This window comes from Miniopterus natalensis, chromosome 9, assembly GCF_054644295.1.
Source record: "Miniopterus natalensis isolate mMinNat1 chromosome 9, mMinNat1.hap1, whole genome shotgun sequence".
Taxonomy (NCBI): Eukaryota; Metazoa; Chordata; class Mammalia; order Chiroptera; family Miniopteridae; genus Miniopterus; species Miniopterus natalensis.
In genome coordinates this window covers 9,802,209-9,826,554 of record NC_142089.1, presented here as the reverse complement: position 1 = coordinate 9,826,554, position 24,346 = coordinate 9,802,209, and the positions used below count along the sequence as shown (strand labels likewise).

Below are 24,346 nucleotides of genomic sequence, written 5' to 3'. Positions count from 1 at the left end.
TAGCAGTGGGAGGGGGAAGGGCTCAGAGGAGCCGGGCAGAAGCAGGGCTGAGGCTGAGACTGTAGAGAGGGGCGCCTGGAAACCAGCCCAGGGCCCCCAGCTCGCCCCCCAGCTCCCTGCTCACTGCAGCCGAACTCGTCGCTGCGGTCGGGACAGTCGCTCTCCTCATCACAGTGGAAGCTGGCTGAGATACACGTGTTGGTGGAGACACAGCGGAACTGCGTGGGTCCGCACACGTCCTCAGGGCGCTTGGCAGCTGGGGAAAGAGCAGGTGGTGTGGGCAGCTGGTGGACCACCCCCATTTCTGACCTATGCCCACAGCCCCTCCTTCCCCAGGTGTTCCCAGGGTCACTCTCTCATCTCATTCACACGACACACAACTACCCTGACCAGGCCCAGACACTGTTGCCACAATACTACCCACAATGTCACAGTCATCAATCAGCCCTCAAACAGCTCATCACATTCCCCTGCCCCACCACTCGCTCCACTGGCATTACCCAAAACCTGGCATGTCACAGTCACTTAGTTCCTCCAACAGTTGGCCACCCTTAGAAGCACAAGATTCCTGCCAAAGGCATAGCCAAAGTGGCTGGTATCTGTGGACTCCAGGTAATAGCCAGAGAAGTTCTCTCTAGCAAAAAGGCCTTGCAAGGGGCCTGCCACAGCCCTGACCTTGCTGCTCTGTACCCCTCTCACTGGCTCAGGATGGCACCTGACCTGAGGCAGCTACCTATGGACTGGCCAGAGGCCTAAAGTTGGCATGGTGCCACGGCCGGGCCCTGGCTTGGCATCTTTACTAGACAGTGACTGACGGTTATCCTCAGGGAGACTGAGCTTGAGACAGACACAGACAGGGACAGAGATGGCAGGGTGGGGCAGGAGTGGAGTCCACATGTCCACAGAGAAGGAACTGAGAGGAGGCCAGGAGGCAGCCATCTAAGACATTACCTCAGGGTCCTCTGCCCCAACACCCTATAAGGCCCAAGGCCATCCGGCTGTCATAGTCTCTGTTCTGTGCTCTGTCAACAGGACTTCCTTTGACTGTTTCCTGGCAGAGGCCTGACTTCTTGACTCTTTCCCTGCTCCTGGACAATGGATAGATGGATGGATGGATGGAGAGTGGGAAAGATGGACAATGGATGGATAGATGATAAATGGATGGAGAGATGGACAGGAGGAAGGATGTTGAAAAATAGATGGAAAGACATATGGATAGTTAATGGATGGATAACAGAATGAATGGGTGGTCAGATGCACAGGCAGATGTTGGACAGATAGGTGGAGAGATGAAGAGCTGTGCAGCCAGACGATGGATGGATAGTTGGAGGAAAGAGTGAGTGAATAGATGGATGTGAGGGAAGAAGGATGTTGGACAGATGGACAATGGATAGTTGAAGGGCATATGGATTAAGAGCTGGGATGATTAAGGAACAAATAACTCAGAACTGGCTCTAGGTAAAAAACCTCAAGGCCCATAACAGGAATGCTTTGACTCACACATACATCAGGGACCCCATCATCAAGGGACCCAGGTGTATGTATCTAGCCCTCCGACCCACACACGAGCATAAATGACAAAGACAAGATTAATGGTAACAAAATAAAAAAAGAAAGAGACATTAACCATGGGCAATCTGGCTAGACTGCTTGCTACAAAGACCAGCTCAGAGCCAAGGTCTCTCACTGCAGGGGCCAGAAAGAGATACACCTTAAAGTCTGTCTCCAGGGCCTTCACCACTCAGCCAGGGAGAGCAAGCAAACCTGCCCGAGAAGGGATGAAACGGGTGGGGTGAGGTTGCTAGGTGAACCCTGGGACACTCACGGCAGTTGGCTTCATCGGTGTGGTCCTCACAGTCAGAGTCACCATCACAGCGCCACAGCTTGAGGACACAGTGCCCGTTTCCACAGGGGAACTCATTGGGTTCACAGGGCGGAGTGGGGCCTGAGTGAACCAGGCAGGGTTCAGCCAGAGGCCCGCCCTTTGCCAGCTCCCCCCACCCCGTACCCCCTACCTCTACCCCTGCCCAGTCCTCACCGCAGTCCAGCTCATCACTGCCATCCTTGCAGTCCTCCTGCCCATCACAGACATAGTCTTTGGGGATGCAGTGCCCGCTGTGGCATGTGGCCTCATGGGGTCCACAGGGCACAGGCCTGTCAGGACGGGGGAGCAGATGCTGGGGAGTCAGGGTGCCTGGTAGTAGCCGTGTGGTGGTTACCTCTGGCGAGGGTGTTATAGGTGGTGTCTCCACCAGAGAGGGTGATATGGAGCTGAGCTCTGGGACTGGCTCTTCTGTGGACACAGATCACTTGATGTTGGCAGGAGGGGGTGACTCCTCACCCCTTGCCCCCAACGTTCCCCAGGCCCTCCCTGCCGCCAGCCTCCCCAGGGCCCTCAGTGCCCTGGCCCTGACCCTGGTATCACCCTTCCATGTCCCTGTCCACCTCTCTCAGACCCTTCTGCTTGCACCAAACCCTCACAGCCTGCATTGACTTGAAGACCCAGGCATACCCTGACCCTTCCATGGCATCTGCAGGCCACTGTGCCCCTAGAAAGCCCCTCACCACAATTGAGCTCATCAGACATGTCCCTGCAGTCAGGCCTGCGGTCACAGCGATACTCCAGGGCCACACACTCATTGTGGCTGTGGCAGGCAAACTCGGTCTCAGTGCAGACTCTTGGGACCTGGGGCACTGTGGGGTTGGAGGGAGTCAGAGAGGCAGGTAGAAGGTGGACGGAAGGCATCAAGGATGACATAGGCACTGCATGGCTGGGAGTGGGCTTTGGTGCCCTGTGTCAGGCCATGTGGTTTTTGGCAGACTCAGCAAGGGCAAGGAGCACATGGTGGACACATCCACAGCACACGAGACACAGGATATGTGGCAGTAGCCTCACTAGTCCTCACACACAATTAACATGCCACACACATGCAACCACCACATCACACACATGCAGGCCACAACCTGGCCCAGCAAGGACAAAGAGGAAGAGAAGAAGGCGTGGCTTGTGGGCTATGCCCAGCCATCTTGCCCTCATGGATCTTTCTCTCCATCTATTAACTTCAGTTACCCAGCTGGGCCTGGATCTGGCTTACACTCTCACCTGGTGTCACTGCGGCCGCCACAGCGGCCAAGGGGGGCGGGGGTGTCTGTGCTGGAAAGGAAGGCGTGATCAGCACCCATTCCACCTGGGGCCTGGGACCTGGGAGCTGCAGGGCTGGGCCAGGCCTATCCCACCATCCCTAGCCAGGAAGATTCATTGAAAAACCAAAAGGGCAGGACCCCCTGCGACCTTCAGACCTGGGCTGGGGATGCCAAAAGGGCAACTTAACTTTCAGGTGCATTAATTAAGGTTTTATGTGCAGAATGAGGGAGGTGATGGTTTCACTATATTCTTCTGATTGGGCTACACCGTGGTAGAGAGGGAGCTTGTTCAGTGCTGGGTTCCACTGAGTCAGAGGGGTGACATGTTAGAGCCTTCCCAGGAGGGGACTGAGATGGAGACGGCCGAGAACCGTAGCTTATAAGGAATGAACTGGGACTGTTTTGCCAGGAAAAGAAAAGACTCAGGGAGTCAAAACAGGAAGCAGGGTGCAGTAAAAAGAACCCTGAGCCAACTGAGAAAACAAAGGCCAGGGCTCTGCATCTGACAGCCGGGTAACTTTGGGCCAGTTTCCCATTCTCTCAGAGCCTTAGTTTCTCATCTGTTTCTCATCTCATCTTATCATAGGTTCTGGCAAGACTGGCATAGACACAAGGTTTGGTTTAAAGTCTGGCTTTTCCACTCCCCATGTATGTGGATCTGGACAAATCATGTTTCCTTTCTGGGCCTCAGTACCCTCATCTCTAAAGCAGGAGGAATAATATCTACTTCACAGGAATTATTGTGAAGAGCGAAGGGGAGGCTGGGCATAAGGGCCTTACAGAGTGCCTAGCATGTAATCAGTGCTCAGTAAATAAGTGTTGGTTATTATCAAACATAAAAGTGTTTGGATCTGAAAGTACTGTATGAAGAATTATTACCTATTGTCAATGAATAAAGGTAGAGAGCAGAAATTGGGTCTAGTGGGTACATGGTAGAGAAAACAGTTTATGCTCAACCCAAGCCAAGACTGCATAAAGGTCGATGGGGCAGACTCATAAGGTGGTGAGCTCCCTGTCCCTAGTGGTATGCAAACCCAGGCTAAGAGAGCCCATGGTGGGGACACTCAAAAGGGATCCACCCAAGTCAGATAAACTGGAGGGGGTGATCCCAGCCTCCAGGATGGGCTCACCTGTGCCTAGGTGTCGAAACTGAAATCCCTGGAGAGAGGTGATATAAGAGGCAATGGAGCCGCTAGAGATGACCGATCGCAGCACCTCCTGAATCTGAGCCCCATCTGCGTTCCCTTCGGAGCCCACATCCAACTCCACAAAGACCCAGCCGTCCAGCTCCCTAGGGATGGGCATGGGGCGAGAGCAGGGTGAGAAGATGCCTGTGGTCTCAGCTCCTCCCTTGGTGCCCTGTCAGATGGTCAGACCTGATCTTGACTCTTCCCCAGCTCCTGGACACCCTGTATCCCAAGCAGGGCAAGTTAAGGTCCAAACTGTCTCCCCACCAATTCCTGAATTTTCACCAATAGAGATCCACCTGATTAGGTCTCTTCTGCCTCCCCTCCTAGTACCCAGGCTTCTCCCCATCTTTGTCAGCTTCCTCCGGGTTACCCACCAGTCCCTCACCAGCCCCCACAGGACCCTTCTCACTTGATGAACACCACACTGACAACCTGGTCTCCAGGAATCTTCAAGTATTCTGACTCCAGCTGGGGAGGGACACAGCACCATCAGCCTCCGGATACCTTCACTCCCACCCTCAGTCCTGCCCACCGACGCCTGGGGAGCTGCCCGAAGCCCCTTCACCTCACCGTGTCTACCACGGCCTCGGACACTTCTCGGAAAGCCTCAGAGCTCGCGTCCTCCAGCTGAGGGCTGTAGTGGATGGAGCGGGTGAAATTGACCAGGGCTCGGAAATAAACTGCAGAAAGGGGGGGAGAGGTGTGTCACCATGTGGTGACCTCAGGTAGTTAGGCCAGTAGGTGGAAAGAGGGGGATGGTCCCAAGAGGCCTCTTGCTGAGGCTGACACTCGTGTGGCCACAGCTCTGCCCAGAAATGCCCCTATTAGCACACGCTACAGGTCTGCCCAGGGGTCAAAGCCGAGGCCCCACACTTGAGTGAGGGGTTTCAACTAACAGGGCAAGTGGCCTGATACAGAAATCAGGCCAGAAGAGGAGACCCCTGGCAGCTCAGAGGAAGGCCGAAGAAGGCTGGCTTCCAGAGGAGGTTGGCCTGGTACCGAAATTCCTTGCAAGTGATCAAGATGTTTCCCACTCTTCCCTGGCCAACTCGCCCTCACCCCTCAGGGCTCAGCTCAGCCATCACCTCCTCCAAGAAGACTGCCTGAACTGCCCTCCTCCCCCCACCCTGGCTGGGTTAGAGACCCCTTCCTCAGGGCTCTCCCAGCCTCTGTTTCTCCATCAGAGCACCTTCTAGCTCACGTTGCACAGATCCTGCCTGAATATACATGGATTGTAGAGCATCTTCATAAAACTCAGGGGTTCTGAGGTCAGCCACATCTCAGGCACCGACCTCACCTCTCTGAGCTTCCTTGGTCAATTTGGGGCACTAATTACATTAACACAATGGGCTGCTGTAGGGAATAGGTAATATCATGCTTAAATGCACCATCTCCCTATGTGCTCAGATGCTGCACCTGGCATGAAACAAACGCTAGAAAAATCAGAAGCTGCTGTCAACTTTCTCTCTCTAGACTATGAACTTGAGGGGGGTGGGGACACTGCAGATCTTACTCCTGTACCCCCAGTGTTTCATAGCACCTAGCACATGGTAAGTGCCTAATAAGTGATGGCTGAATCAATTCATATCAGATTGGTGTGAGCATATACAACTATTGTTTCTTAAGCACTTACTATACACATTTTATTTTTTGTTTTTTTTTAAATTCTCATCCGAGGATATTTTTCCGCTTTTCAGAGAGAGTGGAAGGGAGAGAGAAAGAGAGAAACATCGATGTAAGAGAGACACATCAATTGGTTGCCTTCTACAAGTGCTCTGACTGGGGCCGGGGATTGAACCTGCAACCGAGATACATGCCCTTGGCCAGAATCGAACCCGGGACCTTTCAGTCCATGGGTTGACACTCTAACCACTGAGCCAAACTGGCTAGGGCTATATACATTTTATACACGTTAAATCTCATAATATTCATGAGTTCATATGGGAGTTATAAATATGAATTAATATGAGTTGCAACTGATACATATACATATGTGTATATATATACACCAATCATTTCTTGAGCACCTATTATGAACAAGATTTTTTTATGCATGAATTCTCAATGTCATGAATTAAGCACTCTGTAAATGATAAATACTGAGTTGACATGAGTTACAAGTAAGTTTTCAATATATACAGAGTGCTTAGCACAGAGCCTGGCACACAGTAGGTGCAATATATTGTGACCAATTACTATATGAGAGGCAGAGTAGCTTAGTGATTAAAGGCTCAGCCTTTAGAGCAAAACTGCCACTTACAGCTCTGTGACCTTGAGCAAGTTACTTAGCTTCACTGAGCCTCAGTTTATTCATCTATAAAACACAGCTCTGTGACCTTGAGCAAGTTACTTAGCTTCACTGAGCCTCAGTTTATTCATCTATAAAATGGGAATAAAGTAGTGCCTACCCCGGAGGGCTGTTGCAGAGTAAGCAAGTTAACAAATGTACGGTGCTTATCAGTGTCCGGCGCATACTGGGGGCTGCATGAGTTAGCTCTAATTATTCCCTCTGGTCTTTACGACGAACCTGAGGAATGGATTTGGTTTTATTTCTCTCCATCTGAGAGCAGTATTCATTGCTTTATCGAGGGCTTAGTGTATGCCCGGCGGTGTTCCAGGGGCAGGGTATATAGCAGTGAACTCCACCAATGACAGTTCCTGTCCCCACAGAGATCCCTTTCTCGTGGGAGGAGAAAGGAAAGGTAGGGTACTACTCTCTCGGGGTAGCCAGGGAAGGCCTCCCCTCAAAGGGGACGCTTGAAGGAGATGAGCCGCGGGGAGGCAGCTGGGATAACAGCATTCCAGGGTGAGGGAACAGCAGCTGCAAAGTCCCTGAGGCAGAAGTGTGCTCAGAGAGCTGACAGATGACCAGCATGTAGGTGGCATCAGCTGGGCCTTCCTCCTCTCTCTTCGCTCTGTCAGGCCCACAGGTGTGCATGCCCCCAGAACCAGGGCCCTCTCCCTCTGAGGCTCGGGCTGAGCAAGCCCGGGCAGGGGTGGGTTGGTACAGGAGTAAACTTAAACTCCTACCCTACACTAAGAGAGGGTGCTTGTAAGGGCAACGCTGCCTGCTCTGAGCCACAGGGACCAAGCTGGGCGGCGCTCCTGGGTGCCAGGCAGGCGGGGCTCTGGGGGCCAGAGTATGGGAGCCACGAGCTTGGCCACAGAGGCCCCTTGTGAGCGGGCACAGAGGTTCATTGAGAGTCCCCCCACCCTGGCCCCTGGCCTCAGCCCCACGGCATGGCGAGGGCGAGGAGGCCAGGCCTCTGCCCAGGAATGTGCCCACTCCTTGGGGAGGGGCCTGGGTTCCACAAAGCCCCTTTCTACTAGGGCCTGGGAAGGGCACGGACCCTCTAGCCTGACCCCACCCCCGGCTTTCTTGCAAACCAGGGTAGGTCAGGGCGAACCCTTCCTTCTTCCACCCTGGGATGTGTCCCTGCAACTGGTGCCTGAGGGCTGGAGCAGGTGAGGCCTGTCTGTTTCAGGAACCAGTCCCCAGAGCGGAGGGTGCTGGAAGGGGACTGGGTGTGCTCACTGGGTGCCTGTCTAGGCCAGCCCTCTCCCTCCTAGCCCTCATTCTGACCCCATCTGGAGAGTTCACTTGGAGCCAGAGGCTGGGGGGACAGGAGGCCCAGAGCTGCCTTGCACCCAGGTGGGGGTGGGGAATGCAGGCTACCTCACCTACTCCCATGCTCACTCTCTGCTCACCAGAACTCCCACACTCACCCAGGCCCCTGAACCCTAGCCCTGGGTCCCTCTGGATCCCTCAGGTGGGCCCAGGAGCAGCCAGTCCTCAGACACGAGTTGCCTCCAGACTCCAGCACTCCCCTCCCCCCCGCCAGGTTGCCATGTCCATCCCTGCAGGACCAGCACGCCATGGGGAGACTGAGTGCCCAGACAAGGCCTGACTGTCCTGGGCACTGGGGGGAAGGTGGGCCAGCTGAGGTGGGGCCATGGTTGGCTTGGCCCCTGGCCCTGTAGGGAGGTGCCTCTGAGCCTCAGGTGTGACATGAAGTGTAACTGGGAGGGAGAGAAGAGGAAGGAAAAGGGGTGAGAAGGGAGAGCTGGGAGAGGGGGTGGGCAGGAAGAGGAATGAGCCCACCTACCGGCTGGCAGGTCACTTACTGAGAGGAGACGCCTCACCAGGCTCCGAGACCATCATGCCAGGCACGGGAAGGTGGCCCAGGGGTGGCCCAGGGCCTGCAGAGTGGAGCAGCAGAGAGGGAGGCGAGGAGGGGCAGAGACCGCAAGCGAGGTGGAGAGAACCAAAGGGAGAGGCAGAGACATGAGGAGAGAAAGAGAGACAACAGAGGGGGGAAACGACAGAGATTTGAAGTCAGAATCAGAGATTTGGAGACAGAGATACAGAGATGGAGACAGAGACACAGAAATGGAGATAGAGACACAGAGAAGGGGGGGTGAGAAAGAGGTGAGACAAAGGCAGAAGGAACCCAGGGAAAGACAGAAATGGGGGCAGAGGTGGGAAGACGAAGAGAGGAAGACACAGAAGGAGACAGAAGGGTGAGGCACAGAGGAGAGAAAACAGAGCAGGAAAGAGAGCCCGGCAGGGGAGGCGGGGAGCAGGAGAGATATGGAGACAGGAGTCAGAATGGGACAGACAAGAGTGGGAAAAGCAAAGGGACAGGTCGGAAGATGGAAAGAAATCGGATGAGGAGAGGTGGACCGGGGCTCTCAAGGAGGGGCACAGGGGAGTGGGGTTGGGACAGGGCTGGGCAGAGCCTCGGGGAGCCACAGCCCTGCCAGAGGGAAGAGGAGAGGGGAGGCACCATCTCTGGGGCGACATTCTAGGGTCTGGGGTTGGGCCCGGGCCCCGGCAGGGGGCACAGCCAGGGACTGCCTCGTCACAGTCAGGATGGCCCTTGCTTAGCAGCACCCGGAGGGCAAGGCTGGAGCACGCATGCCGAGCGCCTGGGAATCAGAGACACACCTGCTGCCTTCCAGGCTAAGATTCAGCCCAGCTGCATGGACCCGCCCCAAAGGCAGTGCCAGTGCCAGGGCTTGGGTCTAGAAGGTTTAAAGCCCTACATCATCCCACGGATCAGCCCTGCCCACAATGAAAGGGGCCCTCCTCACGGGCCCTCCCCAGCTGCTACTCCCCATCCCCATCCTTCCTCAACCCCTGGACTCTTCTGTCCTCACAGCTGCTTCTCACGGCAGGAGATGGGCTGGTAAACAACTCAGAGTGGGCAGAGCTGCTGCAGTGGGCAGCCCCAAGGGGGGGCCATAGATATCCCAAATGGACAGGGTGGACTGGACCAGGGCCTCCACAGGCAGGCCTGGCTTGGCAAGAGGCAGCTCCCAGGGACGCATCAGCACAGGCCATTCTGGGGTGTGAGCTGTGTGCATGGGGCGCACCTGACACACTACTGGGCCACACCCAGCTCCCAGGCATCCTGTAGCCCCGCAGAGACCTACACGTGGAAAAGCTTCAGGCACTGTCTGAGTCCCAGGTGCTGGGAGGTCACAGTCAGGACTACTCCACCCACAGGCCAACCCTCCTGTTTGCACTGGCCTAGGTAGGATGCCACCCTCTGGCAGTTGGATGCCCCTGAGATGTCAGCAGAAGGGAGTCGACCCCACCCCTGGAGAGGTCCAGGCCAGACTTGCCCAGGCCTGCTGGCATGGGCAACACTGGGTGCTGTGGGGCTGCCTAGTGGTCAGCCTGAGCCGAGCCCTGTCCTTGGCCCTGATCACAGAGTGACCAGCACTGGCTCCCAGAGATCAGCAGGAACTATATGGAGTTGTTGGGACTCATCACCAAGTAGCTCCTTCTTTACACAGAATCCTAGGATGGAAGGAAGCAGGGACTCTGAGTTCCCATCCCAGTGCTGGGCCAGTCCCTGCTCTGGCCGGGCACTCAGGGTGCTGGCAGAGTGGGCAGCTGACAGAGCTCCTGATTCCTTTCCCTCCATGAAGCCCAGCCCTCTTTCCCTGACCTAGGAACCCCTGTCATCCCAGAGGCGACTTACCCTAAGGCAGGGTTCCCTTCACGTTCTGGGTGAGGCCTGAGTGCCCTATGCCACAGAGCCCCTCTGCACCCACCCCTGCCTGGGCTCCCCAGCTCTGCAGCAGCACCTAGGAGGACTGAGGAAGAACTCCCCAGCTCAGCAGCCCTGGGAAGTGAGAAGTTTGCTTTGAATGCTGAGCGGCTGGCTTTCAGCCCCATCAGAACCGGGCATTCTTATATGTGGTCATACTACCCTGAATGCGCCGATCTCTGCTCACAGAACTGAGCATTTCCTGGCATAGGCAAGCACAGAACCTGGCCATGCCCAACCTTGGAGGGACGTGCCAACCAGTTCACACACCTGTTACTCAGGAGGTACAAGGACACCTTCACAGCAGGCCCAAGGAGCCCTCTGTGGCTGGAAAGACCTACTGTGGGGCTTTCCCAGGAACAGGATGGGCCTACAGGATGCTTCCAGCAACTTACCCATTTGGAAGTCCCCGCTGCCCACATCCCCACTGCCCAGGTCGTCTGCAAGCAAAAGAAAGACTTATTCAGCAACAACAAATATTTGGTGAGCACCTACTGGGTGTCAGGCACTGTTCTGGGCACATAGTGGAGAAAGTCATGAAAACACAACTGTTACCTCCTCCCTAGGCCTAGGGAGAGCTGGCCTGGAGAGAGGGTGTGGGCCAGGGTGTCTGGGGGAAAGGGGCCAGGCCAGACTGGCCTCCAGTGAGGACAGGAGGTAGAATAGGGGTGGGAATTGTCCTCCACTGTGCATTGCCCACCACCTTCCCCATCAGTCCTGACCATCCTGTCTTAGGAGGGGACTGCCGCAGCAGAGGAGTTGCCATGGGCCCAGGGTCACACAGGTTGTAAGCGGAGAATCCTGGGGGGTCACTGGGACCAGGGCTCAGAACACACAGCTCTTAGTCCATCTTTGAGGTGCCACCTGGGCCAAGCTTCCTGAGTCCTCTTTAAGACCTAGTGGGGACAACCCCGACTCGGCCCCTCAACCCCTCCACTCCCAGCCACCAGAACCTTCTGCCTACCTCCGGAGGCTTCGTCAGCCAGCAAGTCCTCATCGTCAGAAAGGTCTGAATAGGTCCAGCCTGCTCGGCCCGCCGTGACCGTCTCCGCATCCTCAGGTAGAGACAAGCCATCATATGCTCTCAGCCCATGCGCCACCTGTGGGAGACCACACAGACAACTGTGTCACACTCTCCAGCTCCTGCCAAGCCCAGGACCACTCCCCTCCCTTCAAGAGGGACCCAAAGCCCCACCTTAAAGCCCTCCAGTGGTTGACGCAGATGTGGTTTGGCTGAGAGAGTCGGGTTGGGGCTGAACCACTATTTTTGACTTAGCTTCCCCAAACCCCAGCAGCCCCTTGAGGCCTCAGAGCCCAACCCTGAGATTCACCGAGTCTGAACAAATCCTCAAATAAACGGACGATAAAATGAAAATCATTTTGGTGACGCCTCTTCTTTTGGATAAGGCAAGAGCTATCCAGGACATGAGTTAGTGGACAGGAGGACACAGGCAGGTAACGGGTGGACTGGGCCAGCAAAGGTGGGAACACAGGCAGGTGGAACAGTGGCCAGGGTCAGCGTGGATGGGGGACAGAGGCAGAAACTGAGGGTGAGTCAATCGAAGCTGTTGCCTCCAATAGCAGCTCCCCACCAGGTCAACTTGGCCACCTCTTTCTGCCTCAGTCTGGCCTCCAAATCTCCAGGCCACAGGGACCATATTCCCGCCATGTTGGAGTAGTTCTGGCACTTTCTGCTGCACTGACAGGCTCATCTGTGCAGAGGTGAGGGTGGAGCCCAGCAACTGGGCTGAATGGGGGCAGACAGGCATGGTGTCAACTCCATGTGACCTCAGGCTGCTGCTGAGCCCAGCACAAGCTCCATGACGGGCTGCTGAGACCCTGCACCCTACAGGCCGAGGCAGATGCCCCAGCAGCAGTCACTCCTGCCTTTCTCAGTTGTGGGTGTGGGCAGTGAATGCCTCTCTCTGAGACAAAATCGAGATTTTTCCAAAGGAGTTTTACCAAATCACTTAGAGGAAAACTAACCCATCGGAGCCCCAGGGAACCCAAGTGCCTCCTCCCACAAGTGTGCATGGATTCGCTGTGGCCCCATAATGCACGTCCAGGCCCAGATGGCCTAGCAGGAGCGTCTCATGCCCTGCCCTGGCCTCGGCCCTATCTGGGGAGCCCAGCCTGGCCAGAAGGAAATGGTCTTGCTTGTAAAAACCAAACCCAGCCCTCACTGGCTAGACAAGGTGGTGGCAGCAGGAGAGATGCCAAGGAGAAGGGAAAAAAAATGAAGAAACAGCCTGTCCCTCTCTTTCCCCACCCCCCAACTTCACACAGTCCATGTCCCGTAGCCTCTGGCCTTCCCTCACACGGGTCCCTCTGCGCCAGTGCCCTTCCTCCCTTTGTTTATCTGGCTAGTTTCAATTTGTATCTGGCTAACTTCAATTGTCTTCCAAAATTCAGCTAAACATCATCTCCTTTAACTGCTCAGTAATAAAAAGGAACGAATTACAGATATGCTCGGCATCATGAATGAACCTCTAACACACCGTGCTAAATGAAAGAAGCCAGGCACAAAAGACTCCCTGCCCTATGAAACTCTACCGGGGAAAAGTCTAATCTATAGTGACAGAAAGGTCAGCAGTTGCCTGGGACCAGGGGTGGGGTGGGGCTGGCTGGGACGGGGCACGAGGGAGCCTTCTGGACTGATGATTCCCTGGGTACATACATCTCCTTCTCATTACTGAACTGTACACATGAAATGATGGGTACATTTTACTGTGTGTATTTTATACCTCAATAAAGATGAGGTATAAAAAGAAAATCTATGAGAGACTGTCCTAATTCCTTGCCTTTTCCAGCCACTTGCGTCCCTGGGCTGGGCTCTGGGCCTCTGGGGCTCACCCTGTAATTGCCTGTACCTCTCCTGAAATAGAGGGACCTTGAAGGCAGGGACTGTGATTAATCCATCTCTACCTTCTCAGCTCCTGTGTTCAATATACACTTGAATGAATGGACAAAAATGCTATCACCTATTAATTCTAGCAGCTGCCTGAAGGTGACCTGCTTTGGAGGGCATACAAACCCCCATGCAGTCTCTATGCATCTCCTGTTCTAGGCTGGGAGCCTGCTGGAGGCAGGGGCTGAATGCAATTTGGTCATCTTTGTGTTTCCAGTGCCGCCAAGCCTTGCGTAAGGCCTGCTCTGCCCACTTCATCCTGTGCTATGGCCTAAGGCCCGTCTCTCCCTCTACAATCCATGGGCAAAACCCTCCTCCTATTCCTTCTCCTCTCCCCACCCTCTCCCTCTGGACAGGGTGGCCAGTGAACTTCTAGGCTGGGTCATGAAGTTCACATCCAAGAGTGAGCTTTAGAACCTCCAGGAGGTGGTGAGACATAGATTCCTGGGCTGCTTCTCAGAGCCACTGAGTCAGGCTCACTCCACCTCAGGCCAGAGGGTTAGTTATATATGCTCAGGGGTTTCTGAGACTCCCTGGTTAAGAGGGCAATGCTCCCTACCAGGGGTTCTCCCTCCCCTCCTGGCTAGAGGGCAATGCTCCCACTGGGTGAGGGTGGGGGTCCTAAGCACACCTAAGGGGAGTGTGAGGGTAGTGCTGGTGCAGGGGCACTGGCACTGGGCAGAGGTTAGAGGGGCAGGCTAGGCAACTCCCCACCAGGAGAGGGCTCTCCCTCTGCGTGTCACTGATGTGTCATTGACACGCCCTCCTTCCCAAGGCCAGAGGAGGGCTGCATGAGGCACAGGGATTCCTAGCACCCCCTAGACACCAGTGCTGTCTGGAAAAGGAAAACCCTGGTGAACAAGGTCCAGAGCTTCTCCCAGGGAGGGAGAAGCCAGGGGGAGGCTTGGGACTGGACAGGAAATAGCAAAGTGAGATTCAGCTTGGAAAAAGTGCCAGGAGCACACATCTGCAGTGACAGAGGAGAGAATCCAGTGCCTATTGGGCCTGGACACAAGCCCCCTACCCCAGGGACCCCAGGGAATGGCCCTTCCACATGCCCACCTGCCCTTGCTTGCAGCCCCCTCCCCAGGACCCACAGCTCCAGGGTCAGATCAGGGCCTGGAGCAAGGGCCAAGCCAGCAAGAGCAGAGGCTTCACTTGTGAAAAACTGAAGATCAAAAGATTCTAGCAGCTGTATTTCACATCTGGGAGGGGGGATGGAGCCAGACCGGAAAAAGGCTCCGGAAAGCGCCCAAAGAAGCCTGAGACGTGACCATAGAAGGGAACTTGGATTCAGACCTGGAAAGTCCAGGGTCACCTTGGGGAATAAAAAGAGCTAATTTATTGGGCACTTAATAGTAAGTGACAGGCACTCCTTTAAGGACTTGAACGTGTTAACCCAGGTTATAGGTGTTAAACAGTGCCACTGTAAAGATGGGGAAATGGAGCAGACTCTGGTCACCTGCTTGAAGACCTGGGTGGTAGAGCTGGAAATGGAACCCTGCTGGTCTGGCACCAATGGCCGAACTCTCACCACTGCACCAAACTGCCTCTGTAATCAGAGCTGTGCAAAGCCAATCTCACCAAGGTCACTAAGTCACTCCTGCAGTCTCTCAACGACACTGCATTCCAGTTTACAAAGCATTTCCTCGGCCTGTGTCATTTGACCCTGACAATGACCCCCCTGAGGTGGCTGAGCAAATGTGAATGGAGGAAACTTGCCCAAGATCAGCGGTGAGTGTCTGGCAGAGCCAGGACTGACCAAGGACCCCAAGCTCCCTGCTCACCAGGAAAGGAAGTAGGGCTAGGCCAGACCGGGAGCCCAGGACTGGCTGGCCCCCCACCCCAACCTAACCAGCTCCCGTGGATCACGGGATGCATAAGTTGGCAGTGGCCTGGGCCCATGCAGCGGGTGCCTAAGGTCTCAAGGAGCACCGTCAGAGACTTTCTCAAAGGCAGAAATAGAACCCAGGTTTCCTGCCTTCCTCCCAGAGGAACCCGGTACTTCAGGTAGGCGTTGGAGAAGAATGATGGGCCGGAGAGGAAGGAACCAGGCAGGGGGTGATTTTCCAGACTCTGCAGATTCCTGTGGGGGTCGTGGGGGCAGCTGACTCACCCAGGCCAAGGTCAGAAGACTGTTCTAGTGTGCTGGGAACAATTGTTTAGGATGAGGGTGTGGGCGGGGTGGCTCCCTAATGAGTATAGGAGGGATTGGGGGGGATTGTACCAGACAGACAGGGAGGCTGGGGTGTGTCCAGGCCCTCCTGGTGAGGATGAGGGTGCCCATAGAGCTCCCTGAGGCTGGGGTGTGTCCAGGCCCTCCTGGTGAGGATGAGGGTGCCCATAGAGCTCCAGGTCCAAGCCCTGCAGAAGCGGTTGGGGACAGGGGACAGAGGCTGGGCCCTCTTCTGCTGGCCTGGGTAAGGACACAGAGGGAGGCAAAGATGTCTGGGAAGATCGTGGAGGTGAAAGTCAAGCTATTAGAGGATACAAAAGTTGGAGAAGGTTCGGGGTGCAGGTAGAGGTACAGACCCAGATATAAGAAATAGGGTTTTAAAAGGAGTTTAAAAGTGAGGACTGGAGCCTGGCCAGTGTGGCTCAGGAGTTGAGATCCCGATTCAATTCCTGGTCAGGGCACATGCCCGGGTTGGGGGCTCAATCCCCTGGAATTGTACAGGAGGCAGCCAATCAATGACTCTCTCTCATCATTGATGTTTCTGTCTCTGTCTCCCTCTCCTTTCCTCTCTCTGAAATCAATAAAATACATATTGTTTAGAAAAGTGAGGACTGGGGGTCCTGCAAAGGTTACATGTGTAGGTAAGAGTTTCTGGAGCTGCTAAAATCAGAGTGGTAGGAAGACGGCGACACAGTGAAGAGGTGACAAGAACGGTCAGACTCCATAGAGGGCTTTCTCCATGCCAGGCCCTCAGTTAATAATCCTCAGCAACCGGGGAGGGTTGGCACTACAGGGCCACTATCCCTCATTTGCAATAAGGGAAATCCAAGGCACTCTGAAAACCAAGAGTGTGTTTTTAAAAAAAATAAGTTTATAACAAGCTCATCTGGTGCCAAGTCCTGACCTGAACTCGAATGAAGCTATTAATAGCTTATTCACTTCACTCCACTCCGGTGAGTAGTCATACACTTTGCTGCAGCAATATTAATGTGTTTTATTGTGGGGTGTTGCCCCAGACTCTACTGAGGATGTCACATCACAGCTGGCACGTGCTCTGTGTCACCTTTCTCAGGTTTGAAAACTTCTGAATTCCAAAACATGTCTCACCCCAAGGATTTCAATGAAGCAAATGAGCTTGTACTGTTATCCCCATCTTGCAGATGAGGAAACTGAGGCTCAGAAAGAGTCATTCAGTATGGTACCTGTATATAGTAAGTGCTCAGTAAGCATTAGAAGTAGTACCACGTACGGCATACAGGGCAGAGGTGAGGGGATGAGAGGGGATGAGGTGACGCATGGAGTGTGGGGTGTGGGCTCAGGCCTAGGGTCAGCCTCCAGGTGTGGGATGAAGGGAGGGGACTGGCTCTGCTGCCCAGGCCCTGGGCTGGCCAAACAGGCAGGGCATTGGCTGAGGGTGACGGCAAGGCTTAGTTCCAAGGCTCAAGTTGTCTGCCTGCTTTGAGGCCGACTCTGGCACAACCGGCTGAGGACTTCAACTTCAGGCTTCTCCAGGGACATTCTTCACATGCCTTGGGCAGCCAGCCCACCCTCCCCTCCACGGCCCAGGCCTGAGGCTGAGACCCCACCACCCCCGCAGCTGGGCAGAAGGTCTGAGCACTGCAGTCCCCAGGGTGGCTGCAGCTGCCCAGGGCAGGGCTCCAGGCATCTGGGCTGGAGTGAGCTCACCCCATCGAAATCCAGAGACAGTGTGGGGGTGGGGTACAAACGGGCCCCTGCCTGCCCACCTGCCTCCTGTCAGCACAGACTCTGCCTCGGTGGCCCCTCCCCTGTGCCTGGCAGAGGAACTAGCAAATGCTGTGCCCCACAGCCCCCAATTCTCTGGGACACTGAATTCAGACAAGTCTCTCCTGACCCTCTCTCTGATGCAGGCTCCCAGGTAGCCACACAGTGGTCTCTCCTCTGTGCTACAACCCAGGTCCCAGATACAGGGTCAACGTGCTCTGCCCTACCCACAGGCCATGGTACCCTGTCCACGGGCAGCAGAAGGCAGAAGGGAAGGAATCTGTTGGGGCAGCACTTTGTTGTGCAAACTGTCAGGGGTGGGAGAGCCAGACACAAAGGCCAAAAGGCCTTTAATCCCCTGGCAGGCTGAGAGGGGCGCCGCTGGGCCAGAGAGAAGGTGGCCACAGCTTCCCCTGGCATGCCTGCGCTGCCCGTGCCACCTGGGAGGCCTGCCAGCTCTCCACATTCAGGCTCCCAGGGCAGCAGGACTTTTCCCAGCCAGCTGGCCAGGACGAACAATGATCCCCAAAATAGGGAGAAGTACTGAGGCTCCACAAGTGAGCCTGCTGAGATAGGTCTTTGCAGGTGCCGGTGCTGAGATGAGTTCTGTGCAAGGCTTAACTCACGCAAATCCACAACCTCATAAGGCAGGTACCGGTGCTCCCTGACTTTACAGATTACAACACAAGGCTTGGAGAAGTGAAGGCCACGCAGCTAAGGCAGCAGGAATCCAGCTGGAAAGCAGGGTCCACCCTCCTGTATTTGGCTAGCTCCGAGGCTCTGACCCCTGCCCTCTAAAAACTCACACCAAGGCCCAGGACCTGGAAAGGCTGCATTCCAGCCAGGGCCTGGGGGAACACCAAGGGCCCATTAGGGCCTTCCACAGAGACCATGGGAGCCAGAGCTGGGGTGTGGGATTCCTTGTCCCAGCTCTGCCCAAACTCACCATGTGGCCTTCGACAACCTCCTTGACACTCTCCCCTTTTAGCAAACTGCAGTGAGCCCCTATATGTGCTAGGCTTCCACACCAGCCATCCCTGTCAATGTGAATGAAAGTACGGAGGGCAGAGATTTTCATGTGTTTTGATCATCATTGCATCTCTGGAACAGAAAACACATACTAGGTGCTCAGTTAATATCTGCTGACACACTGACAGACTGAATGAACAAACTTGGAATGAGGGGTGAACTGCTTTGGGAAGTGTGGCTGAAGAACTCTGGATCTGTCTAGCCATTTCCCAGGTGCAGCTGACACTGTCTCTGCTTTGAAGGCCCCTCTAATGTAGCTGGGGTGTGCACCCTAACAGGTCTGCTCCTGCCATGGCAGAGCAAGAGCACTTTATTCCTCAGGCTCAGAGAGATATGGTCAGTGGGGCAGAGGGCAGACTCTGCTCAGACACTCTGACTCCAGGTCACCTCAGCCACTTTCTAGCTGTGCAGCCTCAGCTCTCTCATCTGTAAAAAAAGGGATAACCAATCAGACCTGCCCAATAAGGTTTAATTCAAGTCACTTTGACCTTTATTTATTGAGCACCTACTATGTGCTGGGCTGTGGGAATAAAACTGGGAAGTAGACAGGCACAGAACTCTGTCTTTCTAGGGGAGACAGACCATTAAACCCAGCGATGACAACACAGTGTGTGGAGAGCTCTGTAGAGGAAGGACAGGGGCTGGGAGAGCCTAGAGGAGAGCCCCTCACTTGGTGAGGCAGAGTGGGAGTTTGGGGAAGGTTTCCCAGAAGAAATGACAACTCAGCTGGGTCTGAAAGATTATTTCACCTAAGCAGGGTAAAGGGAGGAGTGTGCACCAGTCAGAAGGGAGGGCACATGTCGAGGTCCGGAGGTGGGCAAGTGCATGGCAGCACCAGGAGGCTAGAAGTTTGATGCAGTGGGACACGGTGTGCCAGGTGGCACACGATCAGAGGGGTTCAGCTCTGAATGGTCTTTTCCGCCTAGAGAGCAGTGCCCCTTGGTCACGCCGTTGCCATGCTGCTAATCAGAGCCCAATTCTCCCAGTCCCCCCAGAGTCCCTGCACTCTCCTCCTTCCCCCACAAACACCACAAGAACGGGCCTCTCCTGGTGCTGAGTGAGCTACCCGCCAGCTTACAGGGAAGAAGCAGGAAGCCACCAGGAAATGACCCTGCCTCAGCCAGTTGCCAGGTGCCGCTAAGGCGGTGGAGGTGGCCAAGCGGGAACAACTTCCAGGCTGGGCAGCCCAGCAAGAAAATCCCCAGGGGTTGAATATTATCCGCCAGGCACTGTTGGTGCCAACAGCGCCCGTGGTGTTCACGTGCCTGCCTCCTGCCCCAAGGCCTGGCTTGGTTCTCAGGTTCTCTGGCTCCCGGGTGGCCCTGCTGTGGAGCACTGGTGTGTCCGTGGGCCTTCAAGGCCACACCAACCTGGTTGGGCCTGCCCATGTCCACCAGGGTCATTGCCCATAGGTTTCATGAATGAAGCCCCTACTACAGTGCCAGGCCTATGGGAGGATGGGAGAATTATTTCACAAATTGTTCTTGAAATGAAACACCACTTTTGACAATGACCACTTCCTGAGCCTACTAGGTTAGGCCTTTCCATTGCTCTTGACTCAGCAACGGATTAGAAGAAAAGCCTCTATTATGGCCAACCCCACATGGTCTGCCTACATACCTGCGTACACCTACACACACCTCCCCAACCTCCTCTCCCACTGCACTCTCCCGCTCACTGCCACATTGATCTCAACAGTCCTCAAACACACCAAGCCCCCTCTCACCTCAGGGCCTTTGCACTTCCTGTGTCCCCTGCCTGGAACATTGCCCCCACCCCCATATGCTCACTCCTTCTCTTCCTCTAGTTTCTGCTCAAATGTCACCTTTACAAAGACCCACCCTGACCACATCCCAGGTCCAGAATCTATTATAGGTAGCTCTCCAGCATTTCCCTTACCCTGTTTCATGGCATCTCACCATCTACATTCAACCCTATGTTTACATGTTTATCTGGTTATCATCGGTCTCCCCTATTAGAACATCAGCTCCACGAAGGCAGGGACTTTGTCCACTTTGCTCACTGCTGTATCCCCAGTATCTAAAGGTACCTGGCATATGTGGATGCTCAATAATATTTGTTAAATTAATTAATGACTGAAGTTTACAAATGAAGACACTAAGGCTCAGAAAGGGGACTTGCCCATAGTCACAGAGTTGGATGGGCTGAGACTGGAAGCCAGATCCCTGGTTCCAGACTGCAAACTATACTACTGAGCCTTCCTCCTGCCATCTCTGAAACCTAGGGCTTTCCAGCCAGGAGGCCCATCTCTGGGGAGACAAGAAGCAGCCCACGGTCACTGAAGAGAAATCTGCCCATTGCCCAGATCAGTATCCCAGGGAGTGGAAAGGGGTCTCAGAGGTGAGCTGGGCTACAGCTCCGGGCCCAGGGCCTTGCGCAAGGCAGCCGACAGTCAAGCCTCCATGGCTCCACTCCTGCTTGCTCCCGTGGGCATCAGCAACAGGAAAAAACAGACTGGACCGGCAACCCAGCAGCTGCAGCCAAGGAGGCCAGTTCCCCTGGCCCTCCAGGGCTTTCCCCATCTGCTTCCTGAAGGGGGAGAAAGCTGCAGGCAGGGCTAGAAACACGGCTGACCAAAGGCCTGTGAGCAACAGAGCTGGAAATAAGAGGAAGGCCCCATCCCCTTTCCTCATTCATGACTAATGTCCATCCCAGGTCACAGTAACTCTGGACAGGAATAGGCATGGGGGAGCATCTTGCAGACAAACACATCTGGGAAAGGCTGGTTGCACAAAGCTGAGCTGGTTCCCTAAGTCCTAATGTCTCTAACACCATGATGAGGAAACGGGGTGAATAGTGTTTCCCAAACTTGCTTAACTTGGAAGTCTTTCTTCACGCAGAGCTCATGGGACTAGGGTTCCACAGATCATATTTTGGGAACACCCACCCCAACGTATACCTTTCCTTCAGCTAGCTGCTAACTAGCTCTCCCTAAGTAAGGTTTTAGATGTAAGATATGACCCATCACCCCATTGGGGGCTGGAAAAGGGGTTCTTTTTTTGTAATCCTCACCCGAGGGTATTTTTTCCATTGCTTTTCAGAGAGGGTGGAAGGGAGAGGGAGAGGAGGAAGAGAGAGAGAGAGAGAGAGAAACATTGATGTGAGGGAGATATATTGATTGGTTGCCCCCTCACACACCCCGACCAGAGCCAGGGATCAAGCCTGCAACCAAGGTACGTGCCCTTGGCAGGAATCGAACCCAGGACCTTCAGTCTGCGGGCCAATGCTCCAACCACTGAGCAAAACGGGCTAGGGCTGGAAAAGGGAGTTCCTGAAGACAGAAAAGCCCCAAGGAATGAAGTGCTGATGGAGCGGGCCAGGTGACAAGCTAGTTGGTGGAAGGACGGGTATGTTCTCTCCTTGGAGTGAAACTTGTCTGAGCCTGAGAAAACCCAGCTGCTCCTTCCCTTGCTGGCCATCAGCCTACCCTCTCAGGTAACGATTCCCATCAGAGGGGACAGAGACGGTGGCCCAGTGTCTGGTCACTCCTGAACCCCTAGGACCGTATAGAAGGTTCCAAGGTAGCTATGCCCTGGAGAGGGAGGGAGCTGAGTGTTCTAGGGAGTGTTCAGCTGAGTGCAGACTGGGACTGGGGATTGCTGGGGGTGGAGAGGGGGCGAGGAGAGAAAAGAAGGGGCTGGAGTTCCTCTGGGCAGCAGGGTGGGCCATGAGGACTAAGAGCCGGCTTCCAGCTCACTTTGCTGTCTTGGGCAAGTCCCTTTCCCTCTCTGGGCCTCAGGCTTCCTCTGTCAAATGATAGAGATCTCAGCTTTCCAGTCTGTCCTCAGCAGCCTGGGGAGGCCACTTTCCAGAGTGGGTGAGGGGGTGGAGGGCAGACAGGTAGTTTGGACTCCTTATACCAAATATTCACTTCAATTAAAAAAAAAAAAAAAATCCACCTTTTCCATTTTCCATCCTGACTTTTTACATAATATGTCTGGTTCAGCCCCTGGTTAGCTGTGAGAAAGTCACTTCACCTCTCTGGCACCTTCATTCCCTCATCTGTAAAATAGGTGTGATAATTCATAACAATAGTATCTACTTAATAGGGCTTGTTGTGAGGATTCAATAAAAATGTAATATGCTACAAATAGCACTAGCACATAGTAAATGCTCTCTTTGCTATCATCAAAATATTATAGTATTTAATCAAAGTGCTATTATTTTGATTGAAATAAGGGTTTCACTGCTTAGTAATGATAAGTTTGAAAGCTCTCAATTTAGATGGTCCCAAAGGTTCCTTCTGGCTAAGTCATGTTAGAACACTGAAATTCTGAAACAATAGGCTTCTAAGATTCTAGGCTGTGATTCCCACCAGCAAAGAGGGCGGGGCAGATGGAGGGCAACTGACCAGCAAAGGGTTACCACCATCACCATCTGTTTATTTATACCTCCACCATCACCCTGTCCCAGAAGACTCAAAGCAGCTTACAAAAATGTACACATAACAGCAAGAGAAAATTAACTAAACATATGTAAGAAAAACTCAGGTTGGGCAGACAGATGGAGCCTGGAGTGAGGTGAGTAGACAAAGTATGTGCCAGAGCTGGAGGTCTAGGAAAGCAATGACTCACTGCTCTAAGCTTTTTGGTAGCCAATGGGAAGAAGGAAATCTGACCAGTCCCTGGATTCAGTGTCCCATGAGGTAAAAACAAACCTGTTGCTTAGAAGCACAACTAACTATTCCTGAGGCCAAGAGCAGGGACAGTCCCAAGGGAAAGGTTTGTCTGGTGCCCTTCTTTGCCACTGCCAGTGAGGCCAGCATCCCCTTGGAGTTCACTGACCATGACCCTTTGAGGCTGAACTCAGGGTCAGAGTCTACAACAACTGACCATCACCACCATTCACCATCTATGGGCACTGGAATAGCGGTCCAGGCAGCACCCCATCATTCTTGGTCTGGGCAGGATTACCCATCCTTCCCCAAGCCTGAACACAGCCAGTGCCCAAAATAGCCAGAGCAGGAGAGAGGGCCAAGAGGCCCGGGGCAGGGACCTAGGTAGGCCCGCCCACAGCAGAGGGCCCAGTGGGCCAATGAACACACATCCCTGACACACAAAGGAGCACCTTCACTAGGGCACAGGGCCCTCCCTGGGAGTCCTCTACCCACCAAGCTCCCCCTCAGCCACACGCTGCTCATGTAAAGCCCAGGCAGCTGCTCCACCCTTCCCACAAGGCGGGCCTTCCTGCAGCAGCCAAGTGGAAAAGTCTTCGAAGAAACACCACCCATACCGTGTAGGAAAGTGCTCAAAGACCTCCTGCCCCCACCTCCAGGATTAGCCTCCCTCAGGATCCTCCTGGGGCCCCCAGCTGCTGGCCAAGACAATAAGGGCTATTCTGGGTTGTGGGGTATTTAAAGCTCAGGCTATGCCTCTGTCCCTGGGGAACAAGAAGCCTTGACCTCAGCAAGACCTTCCTGAAATTGTTGCTGCCCAGGCTGTGATGGCTGCATCCCATACAGTCTGCATCCAACCTCTCCTGCCAGGCCTGAAGCCCTTTGGGATTTGGTACAAGTGCCTTCTCCCCCAGGAAGCCCTCAGGGCCACTGCCCAACACCATCAGAAGAGCTGAGTTCTGGCCCCTGCTCTGCCACCAATCTTCTCAACCCCCATTTTCTCATCTGCAAAATGTGGACAATAATACCATTGTGTGTAAAGCGCTTGGAGGCTTCTGCGGTTAAGATGAAGTCGTGTCTCCCCAGACACCTTCGAGGGGGCAAAATGTAAGCAGGGATGGGAATTTTGCCTGTTTCATCATTGTGTGTGTGTTTTTTCTAGTACCTTGCACACAGAAGGTACCTAATAAATATTTCTTGACTGATATAAGTATTTTTGGAATGTGTCTGTAACCCCCATAGAACCATCCACAGTACTGGGCACACAGATGGCTAATCCTCTTTGATAATGCTGCCAGTTCTCAGGCAGAGCACTTAGAACATGCTAGGCTTATGCTAAGGACTTTACATGGATTATCTCATTTAATTTGCTCAACAATCCCAAAAGCTAGGCACTATTATTATCTCATTTACAAGCAAGAAAATGGGAGTTCCTCTCCCAGTGGTTAAAGAGCTTGCCTG

General features: G+C 54.2%; 1 protein-coding gene across 1 annotated transcript in view; it reads right to left on the bottom strand.

Moving 5' to 3' along the window:
• The window catches only part of HSPG2 (heparan sulfate proteoglycan 2), a 96,782-nt gene that overhangs the window by 52,379 nt on the left and 20,057 nt on the right, over positions 1-24,346 (bottom strand). Inside the window, exons 2-11 of the mRNA XM_087820175.1 lie at positions 11,358-11,493; positions 10,789-10,833; positions 8,460-8,534; positions 4,905-5,014; positions 4,744-4,802; positions 4,275-4,435; positions 2,566-2,694; positions 2,039-2,293; positions 1,826-1,945; positions 125-256 (exon numbers count right to left, since the gene is read on the bottom strand). Of these exons, the coding sequence (XP_087676301.1) occupies positions 125-256; positions 1,826-1,945; positions 2,039-2,293; positions 2,566-2,694; positions 4,275-4,435; positions 4,744-4,802; positions 4,905-5,014; positions 8,460-8,534; positions 10,789-10,833; positions 11,358-11,493 (1,222 nt within the window). The remainder of the gene's footprint in view (positions 1-124; positions 257-1,825; positions 1,946-2,038; positions 2,294-2,565; positions 2,695-4,274; positions 4,436-4,743; positions 4,803-4,904; positions 5,015-8,459; positions 8,535-10,788; positions 10,834-11,357; positions 11,494-24,346) is intronic.